Here is a 16,714-nt window from a genome sequence, read left to right as displayed (position 1 = left end):
GTCTGTGCTGATCATGCTGCTGCTCACTAACAGTTCTTAAGTGTGCTTCAGTCTGCTTCCATTGCAAAGGGGGGTAGATCAAAATGCAGCCTGGAATTCTTAGTGCTTGGCAGAAAGGGTCCAGATGGGCCCCTAGCTTGGGGTAGGATTGTACCTCAGGTTGCTGCAAATGAACTGTTCATGTAGACAAGCACTTAGCAGAAGCCAGCTCATATTGAGTAGGGAAACCTGTACCATGAGGCCTGTGGAGGATAGAAGCCTGGGCTTTCAAATGGAGACTTAGCACTGTCAATGGAATTATGAATGAAGCTTAACTGAAGTCACGAAACTGCAGCTCCTCTGGTCTCTTCCTATCTCCACTGGAGTTTTGCCATCTAGTTTTGCCGTAAATTTTTCAAAAGTGCCCAGGTTTTCTTTTCAGAAGTGATCTGGGCCCTGCAGAGCCAAGTCAGTAGACATCAGACCTCTAACTCTGTTAGCTGCTTTTAAAAATGCTACTCTTAGTATAAAGCAGGGGTGGGCAATAAACAGCCTACAGGCCAGATGCAGTTTGCCCCTGGCCTGCCGCCAGACACTGTATTTATCTGCAGGTCTAGAAGTACAGCCGCTTGCTGCTCCCGTTGGCCATAGATCACTGTTCCCGGCTAACGGGAGCTGATGTAGGCTGTGTTCCGGTGCACACCGCTTCTGACGGCTCCCGTTGGCTGGGAACACCAATCCGCAGCCAACGGGAGCTGCAAGTGGCTATACCTGCGGATGTGCACATAATTATAGGGTCTGGCAGCCTGCATCCAAGTGCTTCTCCTCCCTTCCTGGTCTAAAAGCTTTGCAAACCATGTGCTCTTCATCAGAGAAATGCTCATATCAAGATTTTTCTAGCAGCATGATATGGGCACCATGATCCCTGGATTTTCCTAGGTAAGAACATCTGAGAAGGCAACACTAATAAGATATCATGAATCATACATCAGATCAGTGAAACGGAGTCCAATGCTATGGCCAGTTCCCACAGCGACAGCTGGCCAAGAGAAGAAATGCTGACTGACTTTTATTCTTGCTACAGAGCAGTGGAAGACTCTGGAAAAGCAGCAATACCTTCAGCAAATGACGCGGTTCTGTAGGCTGACTGGGAATGACTGGTACCGAGTTTACCTGGTCCGAAAACTGACTAACCAGTATGGGATGGAGTTTGCTCAAAAGCTTTCTGAAGAGAGTCAGTTTCATTGGGTATTCCCACCAGAAATCATTCAACAACAGGTAAATCCCATGATTCACCTTTCCTTAACAATTTGTGGATGCTGTTGCCTCCTCTTGGCATTTTTTTCATAGAACACTAGAACTGGAAGGACCTTGAGAGGTCATCAAGTCCAGTTCTCTGCCCTCACGGCAGGACCAAGCACCGTTTAGACCATCCCTGACAAGTGTTTATCTAACCTGCTCTTAAATATCTCCAAGGATGAAGATTCCACAACCTCTCTGGGCAATTTATTCCAGTGCTTAACCCCCCTGACAGGAAGTTTTTCCTAATGTCCAACCTAAACCTCCCTTGTTGCAATTTAAGCCCATTGCTTCTTATCCTATCCTCAGAGGTCAAGGAGAACAATTTTTCTCCCTCCTCTTTGAAACTCCCTTTTAAGTACTTTTTTGGTATCTGCATTTGCTTATGTGTCTTCTGAGGGTGTGCAGCTCTCTGGTATTGTGATGAGGGACTGGAGCAGGTGGGAGTGGGAGTAATTTACTCACCATGGTATCCTTGCCTTCCCTAGACAGGAATTTCTTCTGACCTGAAGAAAGACCATTATTTTGCCTGTGTCAAAACCTGTCTCCCACTGCAGCAACATTCCTAGCAGAACCAACCTCCCTGTCTGATTAGCAGCCTGGAAGTGTCATGACCAAGCAATCACCTTGGTTGGGAAGTCTGAGCCCTTCTCCCAGCATATAACACTGAAGTTAGCCATGTCCCCCAACGGACTACGTGTCTAGAGAACAGTTTCCATCTTGCAAACTGACATTCTTGAAGTCTGCCAGTAATCTCACTGTATGTGGGGGGGTTGTTTGTCCTTTGTGGCTGCAGAGGGACCAACCTAGTCAGATTGATCGGTACTTGGCGTGTGGCGAGAGCTACAGAGCGCTGCGTGATGCCGTGGGAAAAGCAATGATTGAGGGCCAAGTGAAGGGCATCACAGAAGCACAGAAGGTAAGACATGTCTCTCCAGTCAGCACAGCTGCTTCTCTTTGGCTGTGATTGACACTGATCGTTTTGAGAGGTTTGTAGGAAGCAAGTATTTTAGCTCCTATAACTTTGTTGTTAGCCTCTCCCTCCCCTTTCTCCCAGGCCTCTGAGATTTGTCTTAGCTCGCTGTTACTCTGATGGCTTCTAACTGGACCCGATCTGTATTCTGTGGCCCATACGCTTGCCCATTGTAGGTGAGATTTGGATTATTGTCCCTCCTTTCCAGTGCTGTGTTTCTCAGCGAATGCTGGGCAGGAGCAATGTGACTAGCTGTTCCCTTTGCCTATCACCTTCTGTGGCAATGGGGGAGCTCTGTAGATCAGGAAGGGGAGAAATACACATTTCTGTTGCTGAGTGAAGACTGCAGGGGCAGCAGAGGTAGCTCCTTATTCTCTGCATAACCAGTTTCTCTTGCTTTTCAGGCATGTAAGAGCTCTGAGTCTGCACAAGCCGTTCACCTGCTCTTGGCTATTTTCAGGGAAGTCACTGCTCTGTATGGATGCAGAAACACAAGCTTCCACCCCAAAGAGGAGGTGAGACCCCTTTTTCCATTGGCAACTTGTAGGCTGTCGGGAAGTAGACTTGTTTCATTCCCAGAGAAGGTGATTTAGGTCACTGATTCGAGAGAACAGCCCAGAATGCAGTTCTGAGAGCTTCTGGCAGAGGTTAGCTCAAGAGAAATCTGAGCATCTTCTGAAGACGGGATCTCCACCCAAGCTAACATAGGGCTCTATCAGACCCTATTTATTGTAGTATCTGAGCACTTCACAGCCTTTATTCTCCCTGTGAAGTAGGGAAGTACTATAGTTACAGGGAAGGAATAGAGTCTAAGGCCACATATATACTTACTGGTGGATCAACACTCCAGAAATTGATCTTCTGGCATTCAATTTAGCAGGTTTAGTGAGGACCCACTAAATTGAATGCTTGAGGGTGCCTCTGTTGGCACCAGTACTCCTTCTCGCAAGGAGAAAGGGAAGTCGATGGGAGTGTTTCTCCCGTTGACCTCTATGGGAACAGTGCCAAAGTTAGAATCAAGCTAAATCGACTCCAGCTATGCAATTAAAGTATTCTTAAGTTGAACTTATTCCCTTATGTAAACCTGGCCTTACTGGCTTGCCCAAGGTGTCACGAAATCTGTTAGAACAGGGAGTTGAAATCCTGGTCTCCCACCTTGCAGGGAATTGTCCTAGTGTAGCCATAGGACCATCCTTCCCCTCCATAGCCTGAAGGACTAGCTCCAGTAAATAGTCGGTTACTTCAAGGCATGCCAGAGAGTCACAATTCACTAGATGGTGCATAAAGAGCTGCTGAGCCTTTTGTCTGGCTGGCAATGATGTATTTTATTTTTCTATTTGTAAATGTTTGCCTTCAGCAATGTGATGCTATGAACAAGTTCATCCAAAGCTCCGAAACCCTCAATTCTCCAGCCCTGAAGCTGTTCGCAGCATCTCTTGTGACAAACAGTCTCCCATCACTGACAGTGAATTCCCAACACTTCAGCCGTACTGGGGCATTGATCGAAATAGTGGTTCACACTGCGGCTCTCTTACGGTGCGGACAGAACCGAATCCTCGCACCTCTGAGGAACCTGGCCTTCTCTCCTTCCACCATGCAGGTAAGGATGCTGGTCTAGCCAGAGCTTTCCCTGGTATCCTATATCAGAACCTATCTCATAGAGCTGGAGGGGACCTTGAGAGGTCATCAAGTCCAGTCCCCTGCCCTTATGGCAGGACCAAGTACCATCCCTGACAGATTTGTCCCAGATCCTAAGTGGCCCCCTCAAGGACTGAACTCACAACCCTGGGTTTAGCATACCAATGCTCAAACCACTGAGCTATCCCTCTCCCCTGAAACCAGGGCTTGGGTTCAGCCAGCCCATACTAGTACTGGCTGAATCAGTGCTGGCAACGCTTTCATGCTGCCACCTTCCTCTCCAGAACCTGAGGCTGAGAGGTGGTTGAGATTTTCCCAATTTCAAGTTTTTTAATTCTAACTGATTCAGAGACTTCTTCTAGTGGATCAATAGCATCACTAACTGGAATACCCACTTGGATGATTATTTCACAGCTTATCCAAAGCATGTAGGAAAGGCGTGAGAGGGACACTCGGAAGATCTGCACAATGTAGTATGAGTGGCAGGTCAGGGCCCCATGAGTGGGCAGGCTTGGGAGTGTGCGCCAGATTTTCCTCACCTATAATCAAGAAGGGTTTAAGGAGCCTCGTAGTGTTCAATAATGTACCTAAGGGAAGCTAAGCTCAAGAAACCCAGAGAACATGCATGATCATATTGTCATCACTTGCCCTGTCTATGGGAGTGAGGTCTCACAGGTGGACCTTAGTTTGTGGGCACTTGGAAAAGTAACACCACCTTTATTTTAACTCCAGTGAGAATTCCTGGCCTGGGAAGACTGGCCAGGATTCTCACTGTAGCCTGTCCTGGTCTTTAATTAACAACATAAGAACAGCCAGACTGTGTCAGACCAAGAGTCTTTCTAGCCCAGCGTCCTGTCTTCTCAGACTGTATGCCAATGCCAGGTGACCCAGAGGGAATGAACAGAACAGCTAATCACCAAATGATCCATCAAGTGAGGCACTTATCAGATCTATATTGCAGAGATGGATTTAGTGAGTCTAGTAAAGAGCCACTAAATGAGTCGCTGATCGTGTTTCCATCGACTCTGGTACTCCACCTTATTGAGAAGAGTAAGGGGAGTCAACAGGGGAGTTTCTCCCATTGACCCCTCCCCACAGAGTGGAGACACCGTATTAGCTTGAACTAAGGTACGTAGCTGGACTTGCATACCTTAGTTCAATATTGCTCCTTAGTGTAGACCTAACCTGATTCATCAAGAGATTAGCTGAAGAGTTTACATTGAGTCATGACCCCTTCCCTGTTCAGGGCTGAACCTGTTGCTTCCTCAGTGACACATCCTGTTCAAATGCAAAGTTTTCTTACTGTTGAGTAGAATTCACCACTTCTTTTGCATTTGCTTCTCCCTTTCTCTTCATTTCCTTGGGCTGAGCATTTGACAATCTGCCACAACCTTAAAGTTCTCTCCAGTGTAATTTAACTAGAAACTAGGTGTGTTGTCGAGCTATCACTGTAGGAATGTGTTTATTCATGTCAATGTTTGTTGTAGCTTTCTTTTCTGCCCACGATGCCTGAAGACCTGATGATTCAGGCTGTGAATTGGGAAGGAATGAAGCAGCTGCACTGGTATTGTGAGTATCCCTGAGTGGATTTGGCAGCAGTGTAGGAAGAGCCATTGTTTGAGAATAACTGGTCCAATAAGTCAAGTTCAGTTAGATTCCCATGAAGCAGGAGTTGAGTATTATTTATGCAGTGCCTATGAGCAATTGCATCTAATTTTTCATGCTTCTAAAACCCATTAGGTATAAGGTGGCAAAGTCTTCCAGGGTTTTTCTCTGTAGTTGTTTTTATAAGACACATTCAACATGGATAGAAGCCAGAGGTCATTCTGTGTGTGGGCAGCCCATACAAATCCTGTGTGCTCCAAGCGTCTTAGTTATTTCCCCTAGAGCTAGATCGTGAAGCATATTTCTTACTTGCAAGGGGGGTGCATGTGTGCATGCAAGAGAAATGCTTGGGTTTTCTTTGTTTTAAAAAGGCACCTCTGTCCTGCTCACAATACCAAGCTGTTGATTTCTTTGTCTCACAGTGTGTCCAAATGGCCATCCCTGCACTATTGGAGAGGTAAGCATTTGGGCTTGAGGGGAGTTTTATTTCTTGGGCTATTTTTTAAAAAGCTGTCTATGCTATATTTTATTTGCTGTTTAATGATATCCCAAAGTGAAATAGAAGCAAGCAAGCTGTAGGATCAATCATTACCACACTGCATTATGAATCTTGGAATAGCTGCTGTGTAACAGACTATTTCAGCGAGTAACTGCTTTCTAATTAACAAGTTGCATGGTTGCGTTCCAGTGTCTTGAAGTTGCTTCTCTGTTCTTAAGCCTGTAAAATGTCCCACTCCCCTTGTTTAAAACTGTTGTCTTTGACTGATATGACAGTATCCTGTACTATTCTGAACCTTATTGAATTGAATTGTATGTCTTTGGAGTCCACTGTATTAAACATGACAGTGTGTTAGTGAGGGGTTGTATGCATTTCCATGTGAAGGGCAGGGGGTAATTAGGCAACATGACTCAGATTGTAACATCCCCAGAGAAACACTATTCACTGGAGCGATTTGCATCTCCTTGTTCAAATTGGAGTCTCTTGGGACCAGCAGACAAAGAAAAGAGGTTTGGATAAATGCCTGGTTCTAAACTGGCTCAGGGCTTCCTTTCCAATCCAACAAACAGACAGGGCTTCTGGTCCAAGGGGGCCCCAGTTCTTAGGAAAGGGTTGGAGGAGGGACTTTGACCTATGGAGGCCCCATCAAACTGAGTGGCTGCGGTGAGCTGAAGCTGTGATGCCCTTTTGACTGCAGGGAACAACCCTGTGTGGGATTTGAAGGGCTAAATAGTCAGTTAGTCTTTGTTGAAGTGAGGAGATGATCTCTGGTTAGCTTATTAGCATGTGTGTGGGTGCTTCTGTTTTTAATATATTTCTATGTAATGCTTTCTATTTTAAGAATAAATTTACTTGCTTAGAAACAGTGTGTGGTAACTTTGATAACTGGCAACCACCCTGCATACTGAGGAAAAAATCAAGGAAGCTTGTTTAGACTGTTTGTCTTGCTGGGAAAATCACGTTATAGCTCTGGAACTTTTCTGACCAGGGTATTTCCAGGCAGCAGGGCAAGAAACATGTCTCCACTCAGGAGAGGTGATAGCTGGGGAGGCCAGAAAGCTGAGAGTGGGTGCCCTTGCTGTACAACTGTGGGGAACTACAAGAGCAGTTGCCTAGAACCATGGCATCTCACTTTCACAGCTGTACCTGTGTAAAAGTGATGATCCACATCAGCCAGGTACCACTTTGCATAAGGACTGGACTTAGAACTAAGCAGTGCCAAGACTGTGTCCCAACGTCTGATTTAGGTCTATTTTTCTGTCAGAGATGCTGCTCTTTTGCGTCTGTCTGGAATTCATTTGTCTGTGTCCCTTTTCCCTTTGCCAGTGTGGTCGTCCCATGCAACAGAGCCGGTGTGTTGATTGTGGTGCTCTGATCGGAGGTTTACAACACATTCCAGTCACTGGCTTTCAGGGAGTCCGGTATGTTTTAACTACTTTAACTTTTCCGAAACGATGAGGAGTCCTGTGGCACCTTATAGACTAACTGAAGTGTAGGAGCATAAGCTTTCGTGGGCAAAGACCCACTTCGTCAGATTCAGACTAACACGGCTACCCCTCTGATATTTAACTTTTCCAGTACTGAACTATGTAGCCCTTACACTCCACCCAAAAACTTGGCAGGAATGCCCCATCCTGCTGTCTCAACTGAATCAACGTTCTCTTGAAAACTTATACTAGCACAGACAGTTGTTCCACCAGTAGTGAAGAGGTTAATCTGTCCGCAGGGACCCCTCTACCTCTAGTTCTGCCCCGATCACCTGAAAGCAAGGACTTGTCAGTCTAGTGTTCTTATGCTTTTCATGTTGAGTCACCCTCAGCTGGTCTGTTACTGTCTTTCCTGTACAGTTCTTATCAGCTGAATTTTCTCTGGGAGCCTTTGGTTGACATCCTACCACCTGACCAGTGTGCATAGAGCATGTGGTCTGCTAGAATGCTCCCGGGCAGGGGTGAGCAAAATATGACCTGGATGCAGCCCGCCAAACATTTCCCCCCAGACCACCATGACCCTCCAGGCTGGGGCTGATAGAAAATGTCCCACAGCTCAGGGAGCACTCACGCAGTCAGCCTGCCTGTCACAGGCCCCAGCCACACTCCTCTGGAAGCACCACAGCTGGAGGCTGCTGGCAAGTATGACTCTGTGCACCTCTTAAGGTTGGGGGCAATAAATCTCCGCGTGCTGCCCACGCCCGCAAGTACCGCCCTGCAGCTCCCATTGGCCAGAAACACTTTACAGACCTGATATGTTCATTTGATGATCATTAGTGCTAACAGCAGCAATTTCTGACCTGCCTAGCACACAGTGGCTAATACTGACTCTTAGCTAACAGTGGCTGCATGGTACTGTTACTGGATCATCTTAATACAAAATACATTTTTAGGGTATGATGCCTTACAGAGTGGGAGCTACCAGCTAACAAGGGAAGTGACTCAGACTATCATAGGGTATGTCTAGACTACAGAGTTTTGTCGACAGAAGTTTTGTCAACAGATACTGTCGACAAAGCTTCTGTCGACAAAGAGCGTCTAGACTACATCCAGGTCTGTCGACAAAGCAAGCCACTTTGTCGACATAACAGTGTGGACGCAAAGGACAGTGTAGATGCAATAATGCCTTCTATCAACAGAACTCTGTCGACAAAAGGCGTTATTCCTCGTAGAATGAGGTTTACATACGTCGACAAAACTGCTGAGTTTTGTCGACGTTATGTCGACATAACTCAAAGGCAGTGTGGACGCAGGTATAGTTTTGTCGACAAAAGTCCACATTTGTCAACAAAACCCTGTAGTCTAGACACACCCATAGTGTGAAAGTCACCTCTAGTGATCACCTTTCTCACCACCTTCCCAGTGCAGCATGATTACATTGCAGCATGATGTCAATAGCAGCAAGAGATAGAAAAGATCCTATTTATGTTCCAACCCATCTCTCTTGCTTTTTTTCATATCAAGTCAGAGAACTCACTGTGTACCATTTTATACAGGCAGTTCACAGACAGAACTCAAACTGGCCATGTGCTCGGGGATCCCAGAAACAGAGAAGCAATGGTAGTATCTGAGAGGGAGATGTCCCCCGTTGTCTTCATTGTGATTCGCTTGCTCACACACTTGGCAATGCTGCTGGGAGCCACAAATGAGCCGCAGGTAATGGAAGCCATCCTCGTTGTCTGGATAGAATAACTTCCAGCGTGGAATTGCGGGAAGACCCCCTGCTCATACAGTCAGTGCTGTAAAAAGCCTCCGGGCTTCCTCCCAGTGTTTCCAGAGGAGCTGTTAATAGTGGATGTCAAGAAGCTGCTGTTGTAGGCGCAGACCCTTAAGCCCTCTCTAATTTGTACGAATGAAAATAATTAAATTCACAAATGCATCCAGTGGTAAAACACACGTTTCAAAACTATGTGCATCTTCCAAATATGGTGTGCCTGGTATGTTTCAGTGACACATGGGAGTTAAGGAGAAGGATTTTCCCTTTGTTCCCCAAAGAGAGGTGAAAGCAAGTATGTTCTACACAACAGTGTCGAATTATAATGGAGGCTGAGGCAGAAACACATCGTAAGGGCAGCTTTGTCTTCCCCAAGTTTGCAGTAAGGATGTTGGTTAACCAGTTACGTGGTAATCATTAACCTTACTGGCATGCTTATCTGGTAACTGGTTAACCAAAGGGCCAGGTGGGGAGCACAGCTCCCCTTCCGCTGTGCAGCCTAGCTGGCAGGACCCCAGCTGGCCAGAGCAGCCTCATCATCTGCAGAAGGCCAGGCTGGAGGAGCCTCTGCCACAGTGGGCTGTCTGGAACCTGCTTAGCTAGCTAAACGATGATAATTATATTGTTTAACTGGTTAACTTTTTAAAGGGGCATTTACATCCTTTGTTTGCATGAATAAATGACTGAACCTCACTTGTGTAGATAACTGCACGTGGTCCTCTCCCGGGGTAGGTCTTCTCTAAGATGTATTTAAGACTCCCCAAGATGCTGGGTTGTGACTTTACATGCATCAGGCTGGAGTGTCCACTGCTTGCTCTCACCTTGCCTTACTTTTGTTGTTCTTCAAGTCTTTGCCAAGGATCATAAAGCCACCAGTGCAGGAGCCAGTAGGGTTTCTCTGGCAGCATATTGAGAAGGACCTGGAGCAGCTGACAAAGACGCTGGGAAAGAGTGTTGACGATACCATCAGCGTAGTTCATCTCGTACTGAGCAGCCTCCTCAAGGAGCCCCACCAGCACCCAAATCAGTGTAAGCCAGTGAGCCCTCCGATGGAATGCAGAATGCAGCAGGGGGATAGTTTAGCAGTTATGTGGTTCTTCCACTGATAACACAGCACCAATTGGGGTGATCCAGCTTTAGTGATACTGATTTCCTATTCTTGCAAGCAGACGATCGGCTGATCATCTCTCCTGCTGCCTGGGGGTTTGGTGTATAACATGGTTTGGTAGATAGTTTTGAATGGAATTATAGAATAACTGACGGTACGCTGTAATGAAACTTTTTCAGCTGCAGAAACTTGCGAGGTACTCCAAGAATGCAATGGGTTGCATACCGCCTTCTTAAACTACAATAGGAAACCATCAGCGTCTGAGGATGGGTGTCAGTAGAATTTGACGGTCTGAAACACTGGTCTTGCAGCAGACCTTAGGATGGGGTTATTTCTACAGAGGAACTTGGTCTCAATGGTTAGAGCACTGAATTGGGAGCCAAGATTCCTCAAGTTTATTCTTTGTGCTGCCACTGTGACATTGACAAGTCACTTGATTTCTCTGTATTTATGTTCGGACATTTCACAAATGTTCAGGCTCCCGTCAAATGGGATCAGGAGACAGAATAAAAACGTCTTATGCATTTTCTCTCCAGTGAGGTCACTTACGATGGATACATGCCTAGATCTTAGGACTTCTGAGTGTTAGTGGCTCATCACACACTGACAGCAGCTTAGAGGGATACCCATGTTCCCGAGGGGAAATCAGGGAAGTTCACAGAACCCCAAGTTCATTTTCCAGTGACACATCATGAATGTAACATGCTATCTATGCTGCTGTTGCAGGGCCAGTTCACTTTGATGACACCCTCTCCACTAAGGAGCACAGAAATGAATGGGAAAGAATTGTTGCAAACACCATTATTATTCCTGAATTAAAGGTGAGACCCCACAGCACTTACTATATCTGATTGCTAACCTTAATAAAAGGAACTTGAGCACCCAAACCCCCCCTGGAGTTCTGAACTACAGCCCATGCCAGTGCTGATCTACTGATCCACCAGTCCCTAAATCCAGTCCCTAAATCCACTCTGCTCACCACATATGAAAAGCATTGCTCATCCAGGCAGGCTACACACTCCCCTGCACAGCTTCCACAGCTGATACCATATGCTAGGACAACCACTTTACTCTGCCAGGGCAAGAGGAGTAATTGGGGGCCAAAAAGGGACCATAGAGGATTCTGATAGACAAGCAAAGGTACCTACTGGCTTTGGGAGGGATTATCAAAGCGGGTTAACTATGTGCAATCAGTCCCCTTTGACTTTAGGGGCCATTGGAATTGGGGAGTGAGAGTGTGTAAAATAATTTTCTAGTATAAATGGTTGTCCTGGCATGGATGTTAAATGCCCTGACTGAACCCATCTGTGCTGACATCCTCCTGTTGTAACTGGCCACTAAACTCCCATGGAAATATGGCAAAATTCTCTCTCCATAAATGAACAGCTGCCATCAGTATATTCTCCCTCACAAGTCCTGTGTGATCCTCGTATTTAATTATACGGCACCACAGTTTCATGTTCCTCTGACCTCCTCAAAGGGTTTGTGAGTTGAAGGGGTTGTGTTTCTGACACAGGGGTTTTGTTTTGCAGCATTTGGACAAAACGCTTGCAACGTTAAACAGACAGATCTGTGAGGACGAGAGAATCTGTTCCAACCCAGTGGCGAAAATAGTATATGGTGACCCTGTGACCTTCCTGGCCCAGCTCCCCAAGGACAGCACCATACATTGCTCCCGCATGTGGAGCTGCAGGAAGAGGATCTCACTTGAGTACCTGGGGCATATAGTCCAGCAAAAGGATGGCAAAGACATTGTGCCCATCCTCTGGAAGTTCCTGCAGAAGGTAAGTGTGCTGAGATCTATGTCTGTCCCAGGATGCACTGAGGAGTGATTGCAGGTTCAGAGAGCTGTAACATATCATTAACAAAAGGGAAACTTCAACAGACCACTTCATGTCTTTTTCTTTTCAACTATTTATGAATGTGATGACTTTGATCTTGAGAGTGACAACTGCTGTCAGCTACATGCCAAAAACTAAAGCACAGCAGTATGCATCAAGAGCACTTTGATATACTAAAATCACAGATAAGGCATAAAGGTAATTTGTGTTAGTATCTGTGATGTGAAATCCATCAAAGGAACAGACTAATCTGCCTTCCAAAGCTGCCCTCCCTTTGGTTTAAGATTAAACTGTGGATTGTTAGCTATGTCATGTCCCTTTTTAAAGAGTGAGAAGAGCAAATGTGAGAAGAGAAGAAAGGGCAGTTGAGCTGTGACTGATACTGTAGGGTCATCACTTACATCACCGAAGCTTGAAACTGGGTTCTGTGAACTCGTTTCCCTGTGGAACACAGATCTGCATAGCATGAAGCAGGCCATCTGGTAGTTTGTTCCAAGACATGGTAGGAGTTAGTAGTAGAGGGATTGCTAGTGCAAGATGTGGGATAGTGGAGTGATGTGTTCTGCTTCATGTAGCAGAAGAGTTGCTAGCTGTAGCAACCATTTCTTTACCAGGTGCACTTTGGAGCAGTTCCCAGGATAGCTGTGCAGAGGTCTTCTCCGGTGGCATGGGTCCCCATCCAAGAGCCAAAAGGGCATGATCCTGATTTCATTGCTCATGTCTGCGTAGGGATCTGTGAGAAATTTTCAAAAAGTATAGCCCGAACTTACGCCCTAAAGCCTGAGATTTGATTACTCTTGCATTGGTAACAATAAGTGTATGTGGGTTCCATGAGCAAGTACTAAAGTAGAATGGGAATCCAGCAGGAAAGTGCAGGTTGAGAATTGTTCTCTCTTTGCTGCTAATGCACTTCACTCTCGGTGTGGATCATTACTTGAGAGAGCCTCCACTCCTACCTCTTCCGCCGCCATCTCTGAGACCTTCACTGAACATGCAGCCTGGATCTTACAGACTCTGCTGCGGCCTGCCTGCTCTTGGCACCCACAGTTTGGAGGGACTGACCATACTTTGATAAAGCACTTGAGAACAAGCCAACTACTTGCTCCATGGGCATATATAGTAAACCTAGATGATTTACCCAGCTTTGCTTGGGTCCTCAACTCAAATAAGTTTTTTTTTTTTTTTTTTTTTTTTTCCCATTTAAATCATTGCTCTGGGGTGGGTCTGAGGGGTTCAGTACACAGGTTGCCCCAGGGAGAGAAGACAACCCCAGCCCTCTCTCTCTGCAGCAGCTTGTAGCCACGTGAAACGCGCCTATTCATGGCTGCTGCAGCTGCAGTGCACGCAGCCAGGAGAGGGGTGCACATCCCCTGGCTGGGGGACAGACATACAGACAAACACCCATGTTCTCCGAAATATATAGTAGATAGTTGTCCCTTTCTGCACCCTGTACCCTGTGGACCCAATGGGGTTACAACTGTCCCAGTCCCCATCTATGGCCCCTTGGTGCTCCTGTGCTCATTCTGCAATATAACCGTCCCTCCTGCTAGACCCTTCCCCTTCCATTTTATGAGAAACAGTTGAATTCCATGCACATCCAAACCCTGACCTTGTTGATAAGAGGAAGCTGCCTACCGAGTTTGGTGGTCCTAGCTCTTAATGCTTAGGAGGAGTTCTTGAACAAACGGACTCTCAGACTGATAGATGCACATTTCTAAACTATATAGTAAGATCAGGCTGATATGGGGAAGGGACAGCATGAGCCCCTCTGCAAGGAGGATGCTCAAATTTCAGACATTCTCTATACTGTTATTACATAAGCATTGTTTATACCATGAAGTTTGCATGTGTACAGTACTATGCTGTTTGCCAATATGCATTCAGAAACAGTTTAAATCAGAACACACATCAAGGCTGCAAGTTTGTCCTTTGTGAGCTTTGTGCCCTCTCAACATCCCTGAAATGATCTGCCTTCCCATCACTGCCCCATACTCCTGGTGCTTCTCCTTCTTTCTAGGAAGCAGAACTGAGGCTGGTTAAGTTTTTACCTGAAATCCTGGCTCTGCAGAGAGATCTAGTGAAAAGATTCCAGAATATTACAGATATGGAATGCCGCACCATCAGGGACTTTGTCTCTAAATTCAACTCCGGTAAGACTGGCATGGAATAGTCCTATTTTAGTATTTCCAGGTTGTAACTAACAGAAACACGCACAGGGCATCAGCCAACCTGTGTGGAGGGCTTGACTCTGGGAGGTTCAGAGTGAACATGGATACGTCTCCTGAAGTTGAAAGCAAAGTCTAAAGACTGAGTTCTGACTCCCATTCAAGTGAATGACACATCTTGACCCTTCAGCAGTCCTGTCCCTTTTATCCTGTGCATGGAAGGCTATCGCTACACTACAGAGCACACAACAGCCCAAATGCAGCTGGGCTGCTGTAACACTGCCAGTGCAGGTGCTCTAGGCCAATAAGAAAGTAAAGTTGTCAACTTACTTACCCCGGGTCCCGTGAGTTGCAACACCTATATCGGGTGGGAGAAGCTTTTCTGCCAATACAGCATAATCCACCTTGATGTTTTAAGTCAGTGTGACTCATGTCACTCCGGCTGTGGCTTATTCACACCTTTGCATGACAAAGCTTGTATCAACTTTAGTGTGTACATAGCCAAAGAGTCATCAGCTAGTTTGAGAGGATTTGAGCACATGAATATGGAGGGTTTGACTGGGATGTACGTTGGTGAGCAGGATGAATAGGCAAGATCAAGTGACGGTGTTGGATGACTGGGATTCACACTGTCCCATAGTATGGACCACCTTTTAATACTGAAATTGCCCAGTGGACATGGATCACACTCTGGTAACTGCAGCAATTGCTAACAGGGAAAAGTAACATCAGGAAGTACTTAATGCATCGTTAGCTTTTTACGTTATTTAGAAGCTGCTTTACCAATTGAGCTGGCTCCCTCTGACCAGCTAGCTAGTGCTCTGGAGTGCATATGGATAGCTTGGGCATTATGGGATTCTAAGGTGTTGTGAGGGCCAGAAAAGGGTGTTTCAAGGATGCCTGGATTTTGTGTCTTCAGATGAGATGAGGAATCTGTGGCAAATCAGAGTGAACACATTTCTGTCGGTGTGGAACAAGCTAAGAAGATCCCTAGATACCAATGGTGAGTGTGCTGTGTATCCTCTTGCCATTGCTGAAATGGCAGGACGGGGAGGTCACTTGACACCAGGTGATGGATGCTTAGCCCTGCCTTACCCATTGGCAATCTAAGTTCTTTCCAGCATTGGTGCTGAGATTTGTACCCTGAATGCTGACTTCAGACTTGATGAACAGTGTGGGTGCAAAGGGGGAACTTGTTTTCCCCTTCCACTGCTTTCCCCCACCTCCTCCTTCGTATCGTACATCCTGTCCTAGCCTGTCAAATGACTGGCTCCCTGCCCCAGCTCGGGGGAGGAAACTCCGCCTTGGTGGCTGTGGGCCAACTGTGAAAGACTTTGCTGTGCTTTTGCAGGTGCAATTAAGCTTCCCACAGGCTGTTGTGATGCTGACTTGACCCTAGACGACACCTATGAGATCCTCCTGCCACGCAGACGGGGTCTGGGCCTGTGCTCCACAGCCCTGGTCAGCTACCTCATCAGCCTGCACAATGACTTTGTCTACACGGTGGAGAAATACATAACAGACACCAGCAGGTATGTGAATGTGTCAGGTAGACACACCACTACTTCTCTTTGTTACAGTCAGAGCTGAGTGGTCTTGACTCTCACTGCTAGGGCAGAAGGCTGACAGGACAGCCTTGTCCACCAGCAGTGAGAGTCACTACTGCTCATCACTGTGCAACTCTGGGTAACATCATAAATGGCTCCTCCTTTCCCACAGGTACACCATCAGCCCTTCAGAGGTGGCAGATCTGCATGTGATCAGTTATGAGGTAGAGAGAGACCTGGTCCCTCTGATCTTGTCCAATTGCCAGTACAGTGTGGAGAAAGGCAGGGAGACTCTGCAGGAATTCAACCTGGAAAAGATCCAGCAACAGGTCACCAGCAGGTTCCTGCAAGGGAAGCCGCTCATCACCCTAGTGGTAAGGAGGATGGCAGCTGGTTACTTCCCTTTGCAGACAGCTCTTCAGCCACTGCTGGTGTTCATTTTGTTGCAGTACAACTGGCATGTGCTACAAGGGCCACCAAGGTGCTTTCCACCAAGATCTACAACCTGCAGGCCTTATCTCATCTGTGTTCACTCTCTCCTGACAGGGAATACCCACCCTGGTGTACAGACAGGACCGGAATTACGAGCATCTGTTTAACGATGTAAAGAACAAACTCCATCAGGTGAGTCCCTGAGACGGAAAAAGCAGGACAGGCAAGTGACCAGAGGCTTTCTAACTTGATAAAAATCAGGATTTACTCCTCCAACATGCACCTCTTGAGTTATAGGGGCCATGAGGATGCCTCCATGTTTTAACCCATTTGTGATTTAAATCCACACACACCTAGTGTTCTCTCATCAGAAGGAAACAGAGGTAAACATCTTTACCTTTGGCTCCCCTGCACTTTGAATATTTTT

General features: G+C 46.5%; 1 protein-coding gene across 8 annotated transcripts in view; it reads left to right on the top strand.

Moving 5' to 3' along the window:
• RNF213 (ring finger protein 213) overlaps positions 1-16,714 on the top strand; it is a 104,255-nt gene that overhangs the window by 84,477 nt on the left and 3,064 nt on the right. For all 8 annotated transcript variants that reach the window (XM_075904095.1, XM_075904097.1, XM_075904094.1 and 5 more), the window contains 16 exons: positions 1,064-1,257; positions 2,075-2,197; positions 2,656-2,766; positions 3,609-3,851; positions 5,377-5,458; positions 5,917-5,951; positions 7,320-7,414; positions 8,977-9,136; positions 10,043-10,223; positions 11,029-11,123; positions 11,835-12,086; positions 14,161-14,293; positions 15,228-15,311; positions 15,660-15,840; positions 16,028-16,229; positions 16,402-16,479. In XM_075904095.1, coding sequence (XP_075760210.1) covers positions 1,064-1,257; positions 2,075-2,197; positions 2,656-2,766; positions 3,609-3,851; positions 5,377-5,458; positions 5,917-5,951; positions 7,320-7,414; positions 8,977-9,136; positions 10,043-10,223; positions 11,029-11,123; positions 11,835-12,086; positions 14,161-14,293; positions 15,228-15,311; positions 15,660-15,840; positions 16,028-16,229; positions 16,402-16,479 — 2,249 coding nt within the window. The remainder of the gene's footprint in view (positions 1-1,063; positions 1,258-2,074; positions 2,198-2,655; positions 2,767-3,608; positions 3,852-5,376; positions 5,459-5,916; positions 5,952-7,319; positions 7,415-8,976; positions 9,137-10,042; positions 10,224-11,028; positions 11,124-11,834; positions 12,087-14,160; positions 14,294-15,227; positions 15,312-15,659; positions 15,841-16,027; positions 16,230-16,401; positions 16,480-16,714) is intronic.

Source organism: Pelodiscus sinensis, chromosome 20 (assembly GCF_049634645.1).
Source record: "Pelodiscus sinensis isolate JC-2024 chromosome 20, ASM4963464v1, whole genome shotgun sequence".
Lineage (NCBI taxonomy): Eukaryota > Metazoa > Chordata > Testudines > Trionychidae > Pelodiscus > Pelodiscus sinensis.
Note: the sequence above shows the minus strand (reverse complement) of the source record. Positions and strands in the feature narration are given on the sequence as shown.